At 43.8% G+C, this 23615-nt stretch overlaps 1 protein-coding gene across 1 annotated transcript in view; it reads right to left on the bottom strand.

Moving 5' to 3' along the window:
- Positions 1–990: 990 nt before the first annotated feature.
- Positions 991–23615, bottom strand: part of cnppd1 (cyclin Pas1/PHO80 domain containing 1) — a 39016-nt gene continuing 16391 nt past the window's right edge. The window contains exons 5-8 of the mRNA XM_043694276.2: positions 19506–19634; positions 17238–17299; positions 14189–14306; positions 991–2445 (exon numbers count right to left, since the gene is read on the bottom strand). Of these exons, the coding sequence (XP_043550211.2) occupies positions 1729–2445; positions 14189–14306; positions 17238–17299; positions 19506–19634 (1026 nt within the window). The 3' untranslated portion in view covers positions 991–1728. The remainder of the gene's footprint in view (positions 2446–14188; positions 14307–17237; positions 17300–19505; positions 19635–23615) is intronic.

Raw genomic sequence — 23615 nt, 5'->3', positions numbered from 1 at the left:
TTGCCAGCAGCAGTTGTGGAAGCAAGGTCATTGGGGACATTTAAGAGACTACTGGACATGCATATGGTCACAGAAATTTGAGGGTGCATACGTGAGGATCAGTGGTCGGCACAACATCGTGGGCTGAAAGGCCTGTTCTGCGCTGTACTGTTCTATGTTCTATGTTCTATAAAAAAAACCAGGACCAAGGCAGTTCAAGGGAATTGGTTACTTACTCAACAACGAGACAGTAATCCAGGAAGACCAGACAATAGGCTTGGGGACTGAGGAGGGAATGAAGTTTACTCTCTAAGTTGCTGTTGATTTAAATTAGAACAAATGCAGAGGCTACAAAAAAGAAATGGGGGCGGGGCGCACCAAAAATACTGAATTACACATTTGGGACGAGGAGGGAACTGTTTACATTTCGACAGCATCTTGTACACTTAGCAGAGCACAATTAAATCTGGATGGGAGAAATCAAAAGGTAATCTTTGCAGCTAAGTTCTGGTTAAGCGATGACCGAATTAAACCAAGTGCTAATTACAAAATTTAACTTAAACCTCCAGTGCTTCCCTGATCTCTTCACAGATGCTGCCAAGACCTGCTGAGCTTTTCCAGCAACTTCTCTTTTTGCTTCCCTTATCCTTCAATCATTCAGTAACCAGCCCAGTAGTGAATACAATACACAGTATTATATAGTGAATACAACTGACACTCGGATAGCACAAAAGATGTTTTAGGAAAGATACAGATTTAAGTTCCCAACGTTAAAAGTGGTGTCTCCTTTTTTCACGTCTCTCAACAGAGATCAACATATGGCTAAGATTTCAGAAATATAGACTTTTTCTTGTATCCCATGCCCATTTCTTAGCCACTTCCATTAAACCTTTTCATTAATGAAGCCCTTCAATCACCAGAATAAAAAATATAGAGATTTACAATCTCCAAATCCGAGACGCAGCAGGGCCCATGAAACAAAAGTAAACAAAGTACAATGATCCAACAGCATTTGCATCACATCTTCCTTCATTTGCAGTGAAAACATTCTGATTCAGGCTCCATTTAATACATGGCAGCACACACTGCGGATGTGCAGGAGTGCTGCTTTGCCAGAGATACTGTCCTTCAGCTGAAATGTCAAAGAGAGCTACTGTCTGCTCACTCCAGTTTGTTAGCCTGGATGTGAAAGAAAATCCCACCGCTTTGCTTTTCTCTTGCCCAAGTCAACATCCCTCACCCAAGAGCATCAAAACATAACATTCTTTGCATTTTCCTTTGGAGGAATCTGCTACGCACAAAGCTGCTGCTGTGTTCTCCTACGTGAGGGACTGCTGCACTTTAAGGTAATTCATTGTATGCAAAGCACCTTGATTTGATACATGGATCGACACCAATGGTGTCTTCTTATAAATCAAATTTATTGCTCATATTACACACCATGTCTATAATTTTTGTCTTGGAGACAAAATGACCAGCTTCATACCAAGCATAAACTTGGCAGCATTTGGTGGATTTATGGTGATTCTCACTGGTGTTTAGGTTAGGTATAGCTGCCAATTCTGGAGAACAGATTTTGTGGTTGACTAAGGTTATATTGCGATTTTAATGTCTGTCTTGCTAATTTCATGGCTGGATTTAAAGATCATTCAAAAGATCATAAGTCGGATTTGGGTGTGGGCAAAGAAGAGAAAACAGTTCAGTCCGATATAGCCGTAATTATCGATTCCAAAAATATGACCGATGCTCCTAACTGGGTAAGACTGGCATCACAAGCTGGTTAAATGCCAATGCTGATTCCACAGGGCATTGACTCATCCTTAGGGAACCAGGGAGACACAGGAGGTCCATCAGTCGCTCAATGCTGTGAGGGGGCTTTCCGTTTAACTCAGTGTCTTTTGTACAACCATTGCATCCGACATGAGGCAGGGTGTGTGAATGGATGGAGGCATATGCTTCCAATGGGCTGTGACGAAAGGCAATCTGGACAGATGTTTGGTTTGATGACCGGCATTTAACGGCCAGCCCGGCCTCACTGTGCAGCTTACAACAATTCGAACAAGAAATGGGCGCCGTGATTCGAGCTCCCTCTCGGGTGGCCCTCACGTCATTACTGTAAGTGAGTGAAGTCAGGACGGTCCCCCAAAGACACAGTGCGGTTACCCCAATGCCAGAGTTCACCCTGCTACCATCAGCTTCTAAGATACAGCAGGGAAGACCGGAAGGAGGGTCTCGAGACTGGACCAGATTACCGGCTGCTGCTTCAAATGGTGTTGACAGAAAGGTCTCGGCCTCCTGGGTGCATTCCACTGGGTCCAGGATAACCCCCTGGTTCAAAACAGGCTCTTGGTTCTGGGAAATCACACATATCTGACCCTTTGAAAAGACTGCCTGGCGCAGGACTGCAGTTCCAGCAATAATTCCTGCGACACTGGTAAGATACACAAGTCCCATCATGCAAGCAACCTGCAGTGAGAAAAAAAAAACAAATGTAATAATCGTTCAAACACAGTTCACTCATCAATCCTTCCTGGAATCTGCACAAAATCAATACAATTTATTAGATTCACTGTGGAAACAGATTGTGATTACCATTGAAAGATTGACTGGATTGGCTAACGGAGTACTGTGTTACACCCCAGTACACTAACAGAGCATTTTGACATGCCAAAGCTTTACTTAACTGTCAACATAAGGCACAGCAGCGGGCAAAGCAAACGTTAGTCATCAACAAGTGACAAGCTTCCAGATTAATTGCCCAGAGTTCTCTTACCACACCAGAAATGCTGTGTTGTTAGCAACTGATAGCCAATTTCTGTCCCTGACTGATAATCCAGAAAACAGTCAGAAGTCAGATGACAACAGGTTTATTTGAAATCACAAGCTTTCGGAGCACTGCCCCTTCGTCAGGGGCATCGCTCCAAAAGCTTGTGATTTCAAATAAACCTGTTGGACTATAACCTGGTGTTATGTGACTTCTGGCCATGTCTACTTCAGTCCAACACCGGCACCTCCACATCATGGTAATCCAGAAAATTATAGGCCAATGAGTCTAACACTAGTAGCAGGGAAATTAGAAGATTCTTAGGGATACGGTATACTCACACTGGTGGAAAAGAAATGAACTTCTAAGCGATAGTCAGCATTGCTTTGTCCGGAGCTGGTCTTATCTCATAAATTAGATTGAGTTCTTTTGAGGATGTGACGAGGATGATTGATGAGAGTAGGACAATGGCTGGTGTCTACATGGACTTTACTAAAGCATTTGACAAGGGTCCTCATGGTAAGCTGGTCCACAAGGTTAAGTCACATGGGATCCATGGTGAGTTGGTTATTTGGATACAAAATTGGCTTGATCATAGAAGACAGAGGATAGTTGAGAGGGGTATTTTGCTGACTGGAGGTCTGTGACCAGCGGTGTTCCACGAGGATCAGTGCTGGGACCTTTGACATTTGTAGTGGTTTGGATGGAAACATTGGTGGTCTGATTAGTAAGATTTCAGGTGACACAAATTGATGGAGTTGTGGATAGCGAGGAAGGTAGTCAAAGGATACACCAGAATACAGATCAGTCAAAAAGTCCATGATAGGTGGAAATATTCCAGACAAGTGTGAGGTGATACATTTTTGGAGTCAAATGCAAGACGAAAATATACAGTAAATGGCAGGACCCTTAGGGGCAATCTCCACTATCAGATTCCCACAGCCCTTTCAGTGAAAACATTTTTTAAATCAAATCCCTCTGAATCTCCTGCTTCTTACCCTAAAGTTACGCCTTCTTGTGAATGATTCCTCAGCCAAGGGGAACAATCGCTTCCTACCCACCCGATCCATTCCCTTCAATTTTATACATCTCAATCACGTCCCCTCCTTAGGCTTCTCTGCTCGAAAGAAAACAATCCAAGCCTACCTAATCTCTCCGTATAGCTCAATTGCTCCATCCCAGGCAACATCCTGGTGAACAACCTCTGTACCCCCTATAGTGCTATCACATCCTTCCTATAGCAAAGTGACCAAAACTGTGCACAGTACTCCAGCTGTGGCCTAACCAACACTCTGTACAACTTCAACATGATAGGAAGGGTTTAGAGGGATATGGACCAAGTGCTGGTAAATGGGACTAGATTAGGTTAGGATATTCTGTAGGCATGGACGAGTTGGACCGAAGGGTCTGTTTCTGTGCTGTACACCTCTATGACTCTATCTCCTTGCTATTATACTCTATGCCACAACTGATGCAACTGTCCCACGTGCCTTCTTAACTATCCTATTCACATGTTCTGCAAACTTCCAGGATTAATGGATAATTACCCCAAGATCCTTCAGTTCCTGTGTTCTGCCATTCATTATATAACAAACAATAAGGGTCCCAGTACTGATCCCTGTGGTACACCGCTGGACACCAGTCTCCGGACACTTGAACAGCCTTTTACCACTACACGTGTTGTACTTCTAAGCCAATTTCTGATCCATCTCATCAAGGTTCCCCAAATTCTTCTCAATGTCTCCCAAGAGGTAGCTTATCGAAAGCTTTGCTAAAGTCCACATAAACTACATCAACTGAACTTCCCTCATCCACACGTTTGATCACATTTTCAAAAAATTCTAACAAGTTTGTTCGGCATGACCTCCTCTGACAAAGCCATGCTGACTATCGTTAATTACCTCATGCTTTTCCAAGTAGACATTAATTCTCTCCTGCAGATTTTTCTCAAATAGCTTCCCTAACACAGACAGGAGACTCACTGGTCTGTAATTTTATCTCTACCACCTAACTTGAAAAGTAGAACCACATCAGTTGTTCTCCAAACCTCTGAAACCTTCCCTGCCACCAGAGAGGAATTAAAAATTTGTGTCAGAGCGCCTGCAATTTCTTGTGTCACCTCCTACAGCAGCCTGGGGTGAAATTTATCCGGGTCAGGGGATTTGTCCGTTTTTGAGTCTGTCAGAGCCTCCAATAAAAGTTTGTGAGTCACAATGCAGTTATATAACACTTTAGGTAGGCCACATTTGAAGTAGTGTGTGCAGTTCTGGTTGCCGCTCTATAGGAAGGATGTAGAAGCTTTGGAAAAGGTGATAAAGAGGTTTACCAGGATGTAGCCTGGATTGGTTTTCAATAGACCATTGGAGGTGAAGGGTCGACCTCATCAAAGTTAATAAGACTATGAGAGGCATTGATAGGGTGGATAGTTAGAGTCTTTTTCCCAGGTTGGAAATATCAAATACTGAGGGACAAAAGTTAAAGGGAAGAGAGAAAAATGGGTTGTGTGAGGCATTTTTTTTTTTAAACACAGAGGGCGTAGGTGCCTGAAACATACTGCTAGGAGAGGTAGTAGAAGCAGAGATCATAGCAAAGTTTGATAAGCATTTAGACAGCCACACGAACATGCAAGGAATAAAGGGATACATGCTACATGCAAGCAGATAGGATTAGTTTAAAATGATATCATGGTCAGCACAGTCAGCCACAGGGCTTGTTCCTGTGCTCTACTGCACTACGTTCTATGGCTGTATATGTGGGCGGGTGAGAGAATTGGTCACAGCTTCTTCCTCTCCAAATCTGCATGAGCTTTATGCTGAAAAATAAAGCAAAGCTCCTGAATACCAAAGATGCTGGTGTAAAATGTTCGGCACCTCAACTTCAATTTAAACTCTCCTGCCTTTCCACCCTAACACAGACCCTCCCTTCCGTTGTAAAAGCAAGGAGTGCTGGCTACACCAAGCAGGTTAGGTAGTATCCACGGAGTGAGAAATAAGAGTTAATGTTTCAGGTCGATGATCTTTCAGCAAAACTGCAGGAATATGAAACTAGAAAAGTCTTGCGCCAGAAAAGGGGAAGGGGCAAGAATGACAAAGGAGTCTGTTATAGGGTGGAGGCCAGAGGAGAAAAATGACAAAAGATTTCATGATGCAAAAAGCAGAGAGAGTGGTAATGGGTGTGGGGCAGACACAAAAATCTACACAAACGATCCTAACTTTTAAAAATTCTGTTGGAAGGTCATCAGCCTGAAACGAGTTGTTTCTCTCTGCACAGACTGATTGAGTATTTCCAGTATTCCCTGTTGTATATGATATTTTCAGCATCTGTGGTTTTGTCTTTTTTCTCTCTTATTTATAAAACAGCAACTCTTCCAAAGTGCAACTTCATTGGTAGAAAATGTGGGCGATATCTGGGAATAAAAAAAATGTCCTTCAGAGGTCTTTGCTGCAGAATGGCACATAACCTAGCTCTTCAGACACATGTGCTCTTTGTGACACTTAGAACAGGCATTTAAATCATTTGCAGCCCTCTGAAATAGCCTAGTAAGTCACGAGGGGTCAATTAGGGTTGATCAACAAACGCTGGCGTTCCCTTAAAGAAAAATCAAGATTTTAAACTGAGCCAAGGGAATTAATGAGTCAATAAATACTGGAGATCTGAAATTTTATGAGCACGCCAACGTCACTTGGAAGTGACAGAGAGCTTTATAATGACTGTAATTAGTTTTCCAAATTAAATAGGAAACTGACAATTTTTTTTGGCCCCTAAGATTGTTTTGCTAAACTATTTGTGAAGTGAATTGGAGATTAATCTTTCTGATGTTTTCAGGAATTAACTATTACAAAGTTTAAACAGAATAGATGGCATTCACTGAGGCTCTGCGGTGAGTTAAATAATTCATATATTCAGCAAAAAGGGAAAACAAAATGTCAGAAGAGAACAAAACCGACAGCTTGAGAGACTAACCAGAGCTCGACTGTGCCCTGCCCCAGATTGGTATCAGCACCAGGAGCTAGAAAAGAGCACGAGGGGATGTGTTTGAGGCAGCACGGGCTTTGGCTATCACTTTTGAAAACAGATTAACATGAAATAAGGGTGAAGCAGTCTGCAGAAGTATTGGTGCTGACCACTTCTGCATCAGCAACTCATGCGCAAACGTATCCTGAAGCCTAGTATGGCCAGATGACACCACTGGCTCTGATTGCAAGCGTAGAGGAGCTTGTAGCTATTTCGGTATTTGGTGTAATTACACAGATTTTAGATGACAGTTAAAGAGTCAGCCACATTGCCATGGATCTGGAGTCACATACACATGTCAGACAGGTTAAAGATGATAGATCTCCCCTCCCAAAAGGCATTAGTGAATTGGATAGGATTTTGCTCATGTTATCATTGTAACCATTATTAACATTTAATTCTACATACTAAAACCATGGAACTCTCAGCATGTGTGGGTGCCCCTACAGCACAAGGACTGCAGCAGTTCAAGGAGGCAGCTCAGCACCACCTTCTCAAAGGTTAACCAGGGACAGGCAATAAATGCTGGCCAGCCAGTGACGCCCACATCCCAGAAAGAATAAATTTAAAAATTAAATAAATGAATTTACATTCCCCCATTTGCTGCAGTTGGACGTGAAATTGTTCCCAAGTCATTAATTCCAGCCCCTGGATTTCTAAATTAGTAACATAACCAACTTATCTTCCATTGACATTATTGTAACACGTGAAAATTAGTATAACTCCAGACAGGAGCAAGCGCAAAGCAGAAATAAAGCAGCCCAGGAACATTCAGTATATCATTACTGAAAATTCTCAATCAGATATAAGAACATTTTAAAGCACTTGTAACAATGTAATTATTTACGTACTTCTGTCAGTTTCTGCCATATTGCCTGATGACAGGAGACAATGAAGGCCCTTTCCAACAGGCAACCCTGCTTCCGCATAATCTCACATGGTATTCACCCACACATACACAGAGACACACTTCTGAAATGTGCTGCTTCCACAGACTCTTTCTCAGCATCACAATTCCCAAACCCCTCCAACTCACTCTCTCCCTCATTAGCCCCTCTTCCCAACCCACTGTCACACTCACAACAGCCTGTCTTCCCAAATGGCAGTCCCTCTCCCCAACCATCCCCCCACTCATTCATTCAGCAAGTTGTATTCTCAAATCCCACTCATTTGGCAGCCCCTCCTCCCCACACCCCTTATACCAGTCCACCACAGACACATTCACAAACATACACTGACCCTTATCCCCTTTTGGAGTAGTTGCCAGTGCCAGAAAAACAAAGTGTGAACAATGTGCAGATAGAAGCCACCATTCAGCTTCCCAGCTCAACCACCTCACCTCAGGCTTTTTTCCCCTCACCTACTCAGTGATTTTTGAGTTATGTCTGTCAGCCTCTGCCTGCACCAAGTTAGCATGCAGACAACTTGAGCTGCTGCAAGTGGATTGCAAAGTTAAAGAGGATTTTAGGCTTGTACTTTTCACCAACATTAACCTGGAGGAGTGTCCTGCCCGAGTCTCCAGACTGAGCAGTTTCACAAATGCCATTGTTACCCTGGAGAAGGGCAATATCACAACACCAGATGTGAGCATTCAGACACAGAAGCTAGGGAACTTGGAGAAATAAATGGTGATGTCTTGAAAGAGTTCATTTTACAAAAGAGGTCTTAAAATGAATCAAGGTGATAAATCCCCATGACCTGATGAGGTGCTTCCCAAAGCTTTATGGGAAGCTAGGGAAGAGATTGCCACGTCCCTTGCTGAACTATCTGTATCGAGAACAACCATAGGTGAGGTGCTGGAAGACTGGAGGTTGGCGAACTTGGTGCCTTTATTTAATGAAGGCTGTAAGGAAAAGCCAGTGAACTATGGACCGTTGAGTCTTACATCAGTGGTGGGTAATTGTTGGAGGGGATTCTGAGGGACAGGATTAACATGCATTTGCAAAGGCAAAGACTGATTAGGGATAGTCAACATGGCTTTGTGTGGAAAATTTTGTCTCCCTAACTTGATTTGAGTTTTTTGAAGAGGCGACAAAGAAGCTTGGCAGAGCAGTTGATGTTGTCTGTATAGACTTTAGCAAAGTGTTCAACAAGGTTCCACGTGGTAGACTAGTTAGTAAGGTTGAAACTTTATTGCTGGAACAGCACAGCAGGTCAGGCAGCATCCAGGGAACAGGAGATTCGACGTTTCGGGCACAGGCCCTTCTTCAGGAATGAGCAGAGAGTGTTCAGCAGGAGAAGATAAAAGGTAGGGAGGAGGGACTTGGAGGAGGGGCGTTGGAAATGTGATAGGTGGAAAGAGGTCAAGGTGAGGGTGATAGGTCGGAGTAGGATGGAGGCGGAGAGGTCAAGAAGAAGACTGCAGGTCAGGAAGGCGGTGCCGGGCTGGAGGGATCCGGCTGAGACAAGGTGGGGGGAGGGGGGATGAAGAAACTGGTGAAGTCCAAGTTCATCCCCTGCGGTTGGAGGGTTCCCAGTCGGAAGATAAGACGCTCCTCCTCCGACCGTCGGGTTGTTGTGGTTTGGCGGTGGATGAGTCCAATGACCTGCATATCCTCGGTGGAGTGGCAGGGGGAGTTGAAATGCTGTGCTACAGGTTGGTTGGGTTGGTTCGTCCGGGTGGCCCAGAGGTGCTCTCTGAATCGCTCCGCAAGTAGGCGGCCTGTCTCCCCAATATAGAGGAGGCCACACCGGCTGCAGCGGATGCAGTAGATGATGTGGGTGGAGGTGCAGGTGAATCTGTGGCGGATATGGAAGTTTCCTTTGGGGCCTTGGAGAGAAGTGAGGGGGGAGGTGTGGGCGCAAGTGTTGCACCTCCTGCGGTTGCAAGGGAAGGTGCCGGGAGTGGAGGTTGGGTCGGTGGGGGGTGTGGATCTGACAAGGGAGTCGCGGAGGGAGTGGTCTCTACGGAAAGCTGATAGGGGAGGGGAGGGAAATATATCCTTGGTGCTGGGGTCTGTTTGGAGGTGGCGGAAGTGACGGCGGATGATGCGCTGTACATGGAGATTGGTGGGGTGGTAGGTGAGGACCAGTGGGGTTCTGTCCTGGTGGCGGTTGGAGGGGCGGGGCTCAAGGGCGGAGGAGCGGGAAGTGGAGGAGATGCGGTGGAGGGCACCGTCGACCACGTCGGGGGGGAAATTGCGGTCCTTGAAGAAGGAGGCCATCTGTGTTGTACGTATTTTGAACTGGTCCTCCTGGGAGCAGATGCGGCGGAGACGAAGGAATTGGGAGAATGGGATGGCGTTTTTACAGGGGTTACAGGTTTTATCGGCGCTACCTCGTGCTCCCACGAGGAGGTTGAACAGTTCATCCACTACACTAACACCTTCCACCCCGACCTCAAATTCACCTGGACAGTCTCGGACTCCTCCCTCCCCTTCCTAGACCTTTCTGTTTCTATCTCAGGCGACCGAATCAACACGGACATCTACTACAAACCAACCGACTCCCACAGCTACCTGGACTACACCTCCTCCCATCCTGCCCCCTGTAAAAACGCCATCCCATTCTCCCAATTCCTTCGTCTCCGCCGCATCTGCTCCCAGGAGGACCAGTTCAAAATACGTACAACACAGATGGCCTCCTTCTTCAAGGACCACAATTTCCCCCCCGACGTGGTCGACGGTGCCCTCCACCGCATCTCCTCCACTTCCCGCTCCTCCGCCCTTGAGCCCCGCCCCTCCAACCGCCACCAGGACAGAACCCCACTGGTCCTCACCTACCACCCCACCAATCTCCATGTACAGCGCATCATCCGCCGTCACTTCCGCCACCTCCAAACAGACCCCAGCACCAAGGATATATTTCCCTCCCCTCCCCTATCAGCTTTCCGTAGAGACCACTCCCTCCGCGACTCCCTTGTCAGATCCACACCCCCCACCGACCCAACCTCCACTCCCGGCACCTTCCCTTGCAACCGCAGGAGGTGCAACACTTGCGCCCACACCTCCCCCCTCACTTCTCTCCAAGGCCCCAAAGGAAACTTCCATATCCGCCACAGATTCACCTGCACCTCCACCCACATCATCTACTGCATCCGCTGCAGCCGGTGTGGCCTCCTCTATATTGGGGAGACAGGCCGCCTACTTGCGGAGCGATTCAGAGAGCACCCGGACGAACCAACCCAACCAACCTGTAGCACAGCATTTCAACTCCCCCTCCCACTCCACCGAGGATATGCAGGTCATTGGACTCATCCACCGCCAAACCACAACAACCCGACGGTCGGAGGAGGAGCGTCTTATCTTCCGACTGGGAACCCTCCAACCGCAGGGGATGAACTTGGACTTCACCAGTTTCTTCATCCCCCCTCCCCCCACCTTGTCTCAGCCGGATCCCTCCAGCCCGGCACCGCCTTCCTGACCTGCAGTCTTCTTCTTGACCTCTCCGCCTCCATCCTACTCCGACCTATCACCCTCACCTTGACCTCTTTCCACCTATCACATTTCCAACGCCCCTCCTCCCTACCTTTTATCTTCTCCTGCTGAACACTCTCTGCTCATTCCTGAAGAAGGGCCTGTGCCCGAAACGTCGAATCTCCTGTTCCCTGGATGCTGCCTGACCTGTGCTGTTCCAGCAATAAAGTTTCAACTTTGATCTCCAGCATCTGCAGACCTCACTTTCTCCTAGTTAGTAAGGTTAGATCATATGGGATCCAGAAGAAGCTAGCCAGCTAGATACAAAATTGGCTTGAAGGTAGGAGACAGAGGTTGCTTTTCAGACTGGAGGCCTGTGACCAGCGGTGTGCCGCAAGGGTCAGTGCTGGGTCCACTTATTTTTGTCATTTATATAAATCATTGGATGTGAACATAGGAGGCATGGTTCGTAAGTTTGAAGATGACACCAAAACAGGAAGTGTAGTGGACAGTGAAGATTATCATCTCAGTGTATAACGGGACCTTGATCAGATGGGCCAACGGGATGAGGAGTGGCAGATGGAGATTTAATTTAGATAAATGTGAGGTGCTGCATTTTAATAAGGCAAACCAGAGTTGGACTTTTACAATTAATAGTAGAGGCCTGAGGAATGTTGGCAAACAAAGAAACCTATGGGTCCAGGTGCGTAGTTCCTTGAAAGTGGAGTCGCAGGTAGACAGGACAGTGAAGGTTCCTTTTGGCATGCGTGCCTTCATTGGTCAGAGCACTGAGTATAGGAGTTGGGTTGTCATGCTGTGGCTATACAGGACATTGGTGAGGCCACCTTCAGAATATGGGTAAAATTCGGGTCAGCCTTCGATAAGAAGGGTGCTGTTAAACCTGAGAGGGTGCAGAAATGATTTACAAGAATTGGAGGCTATTGGAGTTGGAGGGTTTGAGCTTTAGGGAGAGGCTGAATAGACTGGGGCTTTTTTACCTGAAGTGTTGAAGGCTGAGTATTGACCTTATAGAGGCTTATAAAATCAAGAGGAGCATGAATAAAGTTAGCATCCACGGTCTTTTCTGTAGGGCGGGGAGTCTGATATCAGAAGGCATTGTTTAAGGGGAGAGGGAAAAGTTTAAAAAAGGACTTGAGGGGTAACCTTTTTCACAGAGGCTGGTGCATGGTATGGAACGAGCTGCCAGAGAAAGTGGTGCAGGAGGGTACAATTACAACAATTAAAAGGCATCTGGACGGGTATATGAAAAGCAAAAGTTGAGAGGGATATGGGTCAATGCTGGCAAATGGGACTAGGCCAGATTGGAATGCCTGGCTGATGTGGACGAGTCGCAGCAAAGGGCCTGTTTCTGTGCTGTATAGTCTGTAACTGACGGTTTAGGAACTATGGCAAAAAAAAAGCCATTCTTCCAGCAATACAAGTCACCAGCTGAAAAGTTAGGTCTGACCCAATATGTGGAAAGAAACACATTATCTTTTTCTTCTGACCAAAACTCAGATATTTGAACATCTGTTTGGAGTGCAGGTCTTCTCCAGGACAAAGCTGAAAAATGTGTTGCTGGAAAAGCGCAGGTCAGGCAGCATCCAAGAAGCAGGAGAATCGACGTTTCGGGCACAAGCCCTTCTTCAGGACAAAGGAACCCTCATTTGCTTTTAAGTCTTTCAGGAATGTGGGTGCCACTGGCAAGCTCTGCATCTGCTCATCTCCAATTGCCCTGGAAATGGGTGACTTCTCAGGCCATTTCAGAGAGCAATGAAGAGTAAATCACATTGCTGTGGATCTACAGTCATGTGTAGGTCAGGCCCAAGGAGGATGGCAAATTTCCTTCCCTAAAGGACATTAATGAACCAGATGGGTTTTTGTGACAATCAATGATCAGTTCGTGCCTATCATTACAGATACTATCTTTCAGTTCTTTTTAAAAAAAAAATTTATACTACATTAGGTAGCTCAGTGATTAGCACTGCTACCTCATAGAATCAGGTTCGATTCCAGCCTCAGGTGACTGTGTGGAGATTGCACATTCTCCTCGTGTCAGCTTGGGTTTCCTCCGGGTGCTCCGGTTTCCTCCCACAGGTTAAGTGGATTAGCTGTGCTAAATTGCCCATGATGTGCAGACTAGGTGGGTTAGCCATGGGAAATGCAGGCTTACAGGGACAAGGTAAAGGGTGGGATGCTCTTCAGAGGATCGACGTTAACTTGATGGGTCAAATGGCCTGCTTCCATACTGTATGGGGTCTATGATTATGTGATAAATTCTACCAGTTAACATGGTGAATTTTGAACCTGCATCCCAGAGATTTAGCCTTAATTATTAGCCCAGTAATATACCCGCTACTTTGCCTTAATACAGCTCTAACAATACTAAGAAATGTGAAACACTATAGGAATTCTCTGTCAAGTAACCTTTGCCTTTTCATATTGGACAAAGTGGAAATCAGCTGTTTTAAAACCAGGTACCCATTCAGATAGGTGCTTTAATGGCAGCAGTTTCCAGTGGTATTGCTGGAAGGGACTGCCTCTTTCTTTCTTGATATTTTATCATGGATGAAGATATTAGGAAGATAATGGACACATATTTGAATCTGATCAAGTGTCCCAATCCAGCCTAGTCTAGAAGGGTACCCATCCAGAGTGGTGATGCGGTGGCTATGGACCTGGACTAGCATGCCGGGACTTTGAACCTCACTGCAACAACTTGGGATATTGTATCAAATTATATTTTTTCACTGAGCTCTAGAAAAATTACCAGGTAATTATCAGACTGCTGCAAAATGACAATGGTGTTGGAGTGACTCCATGAAGCACTGTAACACCAGCACCATCCACTTCCCAAGGATACACTCAACTGAATTAAAAATGTGGTCACAGCATGTCTTCAGACTTCATCACACACCTGCAGTGTATGATTCTAGGACTGCCTGTATTGCAGTTAGTTGTCTTATGCAGAAGCTTTGCTATTAAATGCCAATTAATGTGTGCGGCTTGTTTCGCTACAGCTTCTTTCCCTTTGATAAAAGATTAAATTAGTAATAAGGGTGTAATTGCACACTACCTTAACAACATGCTGGTAGAGTTCTGAAAATGCCTGTTGCCATAGTGCCTGTTCCAGTATTACACACAGGTCAGTGTATGTAAACCAGCCTCGTTTCAGTCCTTGCGACTCAGCAACTCTGCAAAACACAAAGGCATAGATTAAAAATTAAAAAGCTCGGTATGACGTTTTTCTGTAAGACTGTACAACTCAAATAAAAATAAAGTACTGCAGAGAGTGGAAATCTGATCAAACACAGAATGTTGAAGTAACTCAGCAGGTGTGGCAGCATCTGTTGAGAGAGAAATAGAGAGTTAAAATCTGATATGGGACCTTACACAGGTTGATAAAATCATGATGGGCATAGATAAGGTGAATAGCAAAAGGTCTTTCACGAGGTTTGGGGAGTTTAAAACTAGGGATATATTTTTAAAGGTGAGAGGAGAAAGATTTATTTGGAATCTGAGGGACAACTGTTGCATGCAGAGAATTGTGCATATGTGGAATGAACTGCCACAGGAAGTGACAGATGCAGGTACAGTTACAATATTTGAATAGGTTTATGAATAGGAAAGGTTTAGAGGGATATGGGCCAAACACAGGCAAACTGGACTAGTTTAGTTTGGGAAACTTGATCAGCATGGATGGGTTGGACTGAAGGGTCTATTTCCATGCTGAGTGACTCTATGACTCTTCTCCTGAACTGGAGTTCTGAAGTAGTATATTGGATTCAAAATGTTAAATCTGTTTCTCTCTCCACAGATACTGCAAGACTGGCTGACTTTCTCCAGAATCTCTGTATTTTTATCATCTTAGTCCTGTTGTAACTCCTCTTAATAAAATCTTACTTAATTTCCACTATATCCAACTAAATATTACAGACACTGACATGTGCAATAATTGATTTTCTTTTGCCCCTATGCTCCAGTTAGGAGTTTATGCTCAGAAGCAGCTCCACAAAAAGCCAGTTGAAGCAAAAACCTACACCCATTAGAGGAACAACAAATGCAAAGGTTGTTCCTGTGCCATTCATAGCCCAAGGTTCAGTGCAAGTTCTCAATTGATGCCTTGTACATGCAGCTGCTGACAACACTGACATTATTCTTACAGTGGGAGATTCTCTCATGACTGTGAGCAGTGTTAAAATAATGGTGCATGAAAGAAAATGTGAGTTTATATTTCATGTTTAGACGCTGAGAGGCTGTTTGCCCTGGCTCTAAGACAAGGGGATCAAAGTCTGAAGGAAAAATAGTTGATAGTTTCCGATCGATGAGGGGAAATTTCTTCATTCAGAGGGTTGTGGATATTGGGATTTCATTACCCCAGAGGGCTGGGAATGAACAGTCATTGAATACATTAAAGATTGCAATCGATAGCATCTTGGACTCAAAGGAAATCAAAAAGGTATAGAGATAAGAGCAGTGAAGCAGAGGACCAATTGTGAATTAATTGAATGAGTAACAGAGCAGACTGCAGAGAGCGAATGCTTTACTCCAGCTTCTACTACTTATGTTATTTTGTGACCTTTAAATGCCTCAAGGAGATTTACACGTAATGAACTACTTTCACAGTGTAGTCACTGTGGGAACAGTCAATTCTGAAATGGGTTTTTGCTTGTTGGGACAGCTTATTCCGTTCCAAATGATCTGGAGTCAGTCTATAATACATGATTTTGTGGCCAGTGGCTATTGTATTAGACATTTAGCTAATTGGAAATTTGGATGTCGCAAATTGCATTTCAGTACATAAAATTAAGGAATGGATTGTGCCATTGGACGTATGATGTCACTATTCATTCACATGGCCTATACATCACAAACAACCATCTTGTATATTTGTTAGTTTTGTTTTCATTCATTCAAAGGATGTGGATCTGGAGGCAAGACCAAGAAAGGACAGCAGCTTCCTTCCCCGAAGGGCAACAGTGTACCAGATAGGTTTTTCTGACAATCAACAGCGGCACAGTGGTTAGCCTCACAGCGCCAGAGACCCGGGTTCAATTCCCGCCTCAGGGACTGACTGTGTAGAGTTTGCACATTCTCCCCGTGTTTGCGTGGGTTTCCTCCGGGTGCTCCGGTTTCCTCCCACAGTCCAAAGATGTGCAGGTCAGGTGAATTGGCCATGCTAAATTGCCCGCAGTGTTAGGTGAAGGGGTAAGTGTAGGGGTATGGGTGGGTTGCGCTTCGGCGGGTCGGTGTGGATTTGTTGGGCCGAAGGGCCTGTTTCCACACTGTAGGAAATCTAATCTAATCTAACAATAATTTCACAGTATCATTAGACTCGTAATTCCAGATTTTTACTGATTTCAAATTCTATCTGCCATGATGGGATTTGAACTCCGACCCCTAGAACTTTACCTGGGTCTCTGGATTAATGGCATAGCAATAACACTCTCGGCTATCACCTCCCTAAAAGTAAATGGCAAGGTAAATGGTAATTGTGATACAGTATTAATTTATCTCATTGTTTGCTGAATGGTGGTGGTTTTTATGTCACTTGCAACAGGTGCTGGTGAGCAGTGACACCCACATCCTACAAGTGAATTAAACAAAAATACGCAAATCTATAGTTATATTGGACAACACCAAAGTCAGAGTATATCTACATACTATAATAAGTCCTATGACAACAGGACAGTAGCTTTTTTCTAACATTTAGCACTGCTGCCTCACAGCGCCAGGGATCCGGGTTCGATTCCTGCCTCAGGTCTGTGTGGAGTTTACACATTCTCCCTGTGTCTGCGTGGGTTTGCTGCGGTTTCCTCCCACAGTCCAAAGATGTGCAGGTTAGGTGAATTGGCCGTGCTAAACTGTCCATAATGTTCAGGGCTGCGTAGGTTAGGTGCATTAGTCAGGGGAAATATTGAGTAATAGGGTAGGGGAATGGATATGGATGGGTTACTCTTCCGAGGGTCGGTGTGGACTTGTTGGGCCAACTGACCTGTTTTCACACTGTAGGGATTCTATGATCTGACTCTCTATTACTTTACATATTACCACTACCAATTACAGCTTTGGAACACATCAATTTACACCAAAGCAAGCGTTTCTCACCAAAGCCCTGGACTCACCTTCCCTCCAATCGACTCAAAAGCTCAAAGAATTCCTGGGTGTTTACGTACAAGTTCCAATCCTGCAGCATAGAAAAGAGATAAACCTTTAGTTATAAACTGTCACTGTATAGATATCTAACCCATAAACCCCTTTTCAACCCTTCTCCTGCAACATAGCTGGCATTATCTTTAATTCACAGTACAACAAATACAAGAAACTTAAGAATCTACAACATCAAACTTAAGACAGTTTACTGATCTTGGTCAGAATACACTTTATTCAAAGTACTTTTCCATTTTCAAATTATTTCTCACTCAGTAAGGAATACTCTTTTTCAGTTTCATGACAAGCACAGGCTCCCACAATTCAACACAGGCTAAGGACTGACACCTGCAACTCATCCTACCAGTTTGGGACACAAGGAGACAGATTACAAGGAGACCCTCAGCCTGAAGACCCAAAAAGCAAGGTTACTTTCAAGTCAAATTTCTAAAGCATAGAGTTTACAGCATGGATAGACTCTTCCATCCAACTTGTCCAGGCCCTCCAGATATCCTAATCTGATCTCGGCCCATTTCCCTCTAAATCCTTCCTATTTATATACCCATCCAGATGCCTTTTAAATGCTGTAATTGTACCAGCCTCCAACATTTCCTCTGGTAGCTCATTCTACACACGTACCATCCTCTGTGTGAAAAAGTTTCCCCTCAGGTGCTTTTTAAATGTTTCCCCTTAAACCAAGCCCCTACCCTGGGAAAAAGATCTTGGCCATTCACCCTATCCATGCCCCTCATGATTTTATAAATCTCTATCAAGGATTACACCTCCTTTGTAATTACTTTAGTTCACCCTCTGAATTAGTTGGTCAGCAGTCGATGGAGAATAAATTGAGAGTAAACTTTCACTGGCTCTCACTGTCCTGATTAAAGTACGTTGACCTAAAAAGTGTTAAAATATTATGGCCTAAACACTTTTTCCCATGTCCTTACCCTAACTCCCACACATCAGGCCTTGTCATCAGATGGGCTGGCTCCACAAACAATACATTGTCAGCAACTAATGGTCCCCATTAGCAGCTATCTATTCTCCCAGGCTGACCTTTACTCATTCCTTTGTCTGCTCAACTACTTTTCTCTCTCTGGGCTCCATCTAGCGTTTACTCCTTCCCCTTCCTCATCACCTCTTCTTTACATTTAACCTTTTCCTAACTACAATTAATTCCTAAGAAGGGTCACTGGACTTGAAAAGGTTAATTCTGCTTTTGCTCTATAGATGCTGCCAGACTTGTTGAGTTTTTCCAGCAATTCCTGTATTTAATTTGACAAACTGGGATTGTTCTCTTCAAAGCATCACAGATTAAGAGAAGATCTCTTCAGACCTGTTCTAAATCCTGAATTTGAATAGTCAACAGGGAGGTAACTGTGCCAATGGTAGAAAGACTCAAAATATGAACATGTATTTAAGGCAATGGTAAAGGAACCAAAGGTGAAATGGTGAAACTCTTCTTTTAAAAGTTGTGTAATCTGGAATGTGATGCTTGAAGGGGTGGTGGTATAATATTTGATGGTAACTTCAACAAATAAATTACCATCATTCATTGAAGGAAAGTTACAAGGTTGGGAAGAAAAAGGGAGTAAGAAAGAGGAACAATCACAATGTTTTTTTTGCCTGTATAATATTTTGTGACTCCATGTGATCACGAGAATTCATTCAGATTGTCTACTGATCCTCATTTCCAAAACAGAGCTTAGATCAAATAGTTAAAAAGTTTCATAAGGATCTGCTGCTGATGGAGATTTGCAAACAGTAAGACCAATGGGTTACACAGTTCAACACTGCTCTTGTCCCAGCTATGACTGGGACTATAATCTGGTGAAGCTCCAGACCATTAAATAACTAAAGGTCATTCTGATATACCAAGTACTTTGTTAACATGAATTCGCTATAACACGATTGATGAATTGGGGACCCTATTTCTAAAGCACAACGTTTTAAAGTGTATATTGGTTATTAACCCGGTTCAGGCCACATTAGTTTAAATGGTGCCGCTATTACACAATTTTCTTATAACATGGGACTGCATGAGAACGGAACTACCACATTAGAGCAGAACTGACTGCATGTTACACCAGACCCCTTCTAGACCACTGGTGGTAAACTGGCTATACTGTATTCCACCTAGCAAAGCCCAGCAAGTCAGATAAGATGTTTCAAGCATAAGCTTAACGGTATGTACATTCTTCAAAATTCATAACTCCATTGAATGGACAGTTCAGATAACTTACAATTGCTCGCAGAAAGTTCATCTCCAGAGTGTTGACCACTTGAACATCCAGCTTGCCTGCGGCTCCCCACTCGTCATTAAACACCTCTTCCTCTTCTCCTTCATCATACAAGTATTTACTGGCAACCATCTGCAACAAAGCCAAAAGAAGCATGAAAACAAGCACTAATAGAGAAACATCAGGAATAATGGCTAGAAATAATATTGCCCATTGAAATGAATTTCTGGACTCTCTCAGTGGTAAATATGTTATAAGATTCAGAATACATATTCTGTTTTGAAATTTGGATTTGAAACAGAGGTCTATGGATGTGTATCCTTCAGTTCTGTGAAGAATTTTTTTTTTCAAAGTAATTTGGATAATGACTTATGTGTATCATTTCCAAGTGGTATGTTATTGTAGTTACTGCATATACTCGAGCAATAGACAATCCCATTTAAATGTCAACCCCCTATTTTTGGCCAAAAAACCTGGAATTTTCGATATATCTCGTGTAAATGTTGACCCTAGTTCTTCACAGATAACAAATCAATATTTATGAGTCAGTGTGCCGGCCGTCACATCCTGTTCCACCTTTCTAGCCTGCCGGTTGTTCTGCTCCGTTCCTGGTCTTCCAGTCCGCTGGCTATTGTGTTCCGCTCTGGGTTTTCAGAATTACCACAAGTCATTGTTTTTAATTCTTTATTCATTTAGAGACCATTTGGGCTTCTGCTAATGATACGATATGAAATTTGATGGGCATGAATTTCAGCCCCTCAAAAGTAGTATCCATGTAATAGTCGACCCCATAAATTTAATCTTAAAAAGTGGTCAAAAGAATTTGATTATTACTCGAGTATATGCGGTAAATGCCTGGAGGAACTCCTGCGGTGTTAAATGGATAAATGTTTATATTGTTGAGTTTATGACCGATAGAAATAAACACATTCAGGTCACTACTTCAGCTTTGACTTCAGAGCAGACAGTGTAACATCCCCGTTCATAATAATCAAGTTTTTACTTCAGGGAACCAGTCACCTCCGCAGCATACACAATAATTACGAGAGAAAAGATATGAAGAGGAGTCATACTGGACTCAAAACGTTACTTTTCTCTCTGTCCACAGATGCCGCCAGATCTTCTGAGTTTCTCCAGCATTCTCTATGTTTGTTTCAGAGTTTCACAATCCATAGTATCTTATTTTATTTAGTGTCCCCTCAACCAAGGTGGTTCAGTCTGTGGAGTTTCCAAGATGGGACAGCATTATCAATAGTTTCAGTTGTCTTTAAGTATGGTGTTGACAGTTAATTATTGTGGAATATTTTAACGAAAGGTTATTAGATTAGATTACTTACAGTGTGGAAACAGGCCCTTCGGCCCAACAAGTCCACACCAACCCACCCATACCCCTACATTTACCCCTTCACCTAACACTACGGGCAATTTAGCATGGCCAATTCACCTGGCCTGCACATCTTTGGACTGTGGGAGGAAACCGTAGCACCCGGAGGAAACACACGCAGACATGGGGAGAATATGCAAACTCCACACAGTCAGTCGCCTGAGGCGGGAAAAGTTGGGGAATTGAGGGAATGAAGGATGGGGGTGGGGAATTCAATGTTCATCACTTATTGGGGATAGGGGCCCATATAGCAGAGCATGGGTCTCATGGAGAAGCTGAGCTAGGATGGTAGGATCATGATCAGAAAGCAATTAGAGAGAAGAAATGGCGGTTCAGGCCTTGGGCACTGGAACAGGTTTGGACAAGGGGAAGGGTTGGAGCTAACAAAGTGCTACCCTTGGTGGGACACGGTGCAACGTCCCTTTTGGCAGATGGGGTGGATTGGTTGGAGAGTCGATAGAAAGAGTTTAAAAAGGAGAACCAGATCAGATCAGGAATGAAATGAAGAATCACCTCTTGACCTTATACAGGTTTACAAAATCATGAGGGGTATGGATAGGATAAATAGATAAAGTCTTTTCCCTGGGGTTGGGGAGTCCATAACTAGAGGGCATAGGTTTAGATGAAAGAAATAAAGAGAGACCTAAGGGACAACTTTTTCACACAGAGGGTAGTACGTGTATGGAATGAGCTGCCAGAGGAAGTGGTGGAGGCTGGTACAATTGCAACATTTAAGAGGCATTTGGATGGGTATATGAATAGGAAGGGTTTGGAGGGATATGGGCCGGGTGCTGGCAGGTGGGACTAGATTGGGTTGGGATATTTGATCGGCATGGACGGGTTGGACCGAAGGGTCTGTTTCCATGCTGTACATCTCTATGACTCTATTGTTGGAATTCTCTTCTGCAAATAGCAATTGATGCTAGGTCAGTTGTCCAAGACTGATATTTTGCAAAGTGAAAGGTAGACGGGGGTGGGGGAGAAAGATAGTTATACGGTTTTAGATTACGGATCAGCTTGGGAGTCTGCATTTTCGATTCCAATTGAATCGAAGCTGAGAATGGAAAGAACGGACAGAAAAAGGTTTAGTGAGAGGTCTGTCAGATAACAGTCCAAGGAATGCCCCTGCTCTATGGTATAATCATTAAGTGATTATGACCAAATTGGTGGTTCATGGGTCACTGGTTAGTCCAACCATGCACTAAACATTTTCAAAATAAGATGGTCCTTGGGTTTAGACAGTGGAGTAGTAGAACAGTGGTTATATCACCGGACTAGTATTCTAGGAGCCTGAACTATCTTAAGATAAATTCCATTACAATTGGGAAAAATAAATGAAAGAAAATAAATTGAAACATTTGGACAGGAAAATGGAAAGGAAAGGTTTAGAGGGATATGAATCAAATGCAGGCAAATGGGACCAGTTCAACTTTGGAAACCTCATTGGCATGGATGAGTTGGGCCGAACGGTCAGTTCTTTTGCTTCGTGACTGAGTCATAGAGGCAAATATGCTAGGGCTGTTTTCCCTGGAGCGCAGAAGCTGAGAGGTGACCTTATAGAGGTTCATAAAATCATGAAGGGTGTAGATAAGGTAAATGAGAAGTGTCCTTTTCCCAAGAGTGGGGGAATTTCAAGACTAGGGGGCATATTTTAAAAGTGAGAAGAGAAAGATTTAAAAAAGGCATGAAGGGAAACTTTTTTTTACCGAGTAGTTTGTGTGTGGAACGAACCTCCAGAGGAAGTGGAGGATGTGGGTACAGCTACAACATTTAGAAGACATTTGGATAAGTACATGAATTATAAATAAATGAATAATAAAGGTTTTGAGGGATGTGGGCCAAGCGCAGGCAGATGGGATTAGCATAGTTAGGATTATGCTCAGCATGGACTGATTGGTCTAAAGAATGTGTTTCCATGTTGTATGATTCGCTGAATTAGTTAGGATCAGAAGATGAGTTAAAATTTTTAATAGATCATGGCCAGTCTCAAGCATTTGTTGAAGTAGTAAAGGTGTAATTTACAATGAATGTAGTGCCTTATCTCATGCCTTGGAAACATTGCAGCATTTATCCTGTACAGTTAATTACTCTGAAGAACTATTCAATATTCTGAAGAGTTTTAAGTTGATGCAGGAAACTATTCCTGTTTCTACAGTGAGGACAGTTGGTAACAAAAGGACAGAATAGTAGAGAAAATTCCTGATTCATTTGATCTTGAACAATCTAGAGTTGGAGCTATGACGGGAAACAGGACAGATACATAACGGAATCATTGCTATAAATTAACACCACCAAAGAAACAGCAAAGCTTCACAAGTTGTTCTGAAAATGTGTTGCTGGAACAGCGCAGCAGGTCAGGCAGCATCCAGGGAACAGGAGAATCGACGTTTCGGGCAGAAGGGCTTATGCCCGAAACGTCGATTCTCCTGTTCCCTGGATGCTGCCTGACCTGCTGTGTTTTTCCAGCAACACATTTTCAGCTCTGATCTCCAGCATCTGCAGACCTCACTTTCTCCTTCACAGGTTGTTCAACAAGTTAAAAACTTTTGCTGTTCAGATGCATCAATAAGAACTTCATGACAAAAATCTCAGCTTCATTGTAGTACTGAGGGGGTTCTTAGAGCTATCTCATTTCAAACAAAAACAGACTGCCTCTGCCCTTTCAGATGGCTGTAAAAGATCCTATGACCCCATTTCAAAGAACAATTCTGGTCTCCCTGCTATAGGAA

This window comes from Chiloscyllium plagiosum, unplaced genomic scaffold (assembly GCF_037043375.1).
Source record: "Chiloscyllium plagiosum isolate Xiang-an unplaced genomic scaffold, Cpla_swu_hap1 HiC_scaffold_7, whole genome shotgun sequence".
In the NCBI taxonomy this organism is placed as follows: domain Eukaryota; kingdom Metazoa; phylum Chordata; class Chondrichthyes; order Orectolobiformes; family Hemiscylliidae; genus Chiloscyllium; species Chiloscyllium plagiosum.
Note: the sequence above shows the minus strand (reverse complement) of the source record. Positions and strands in the feature narration are given on the sequence as shown.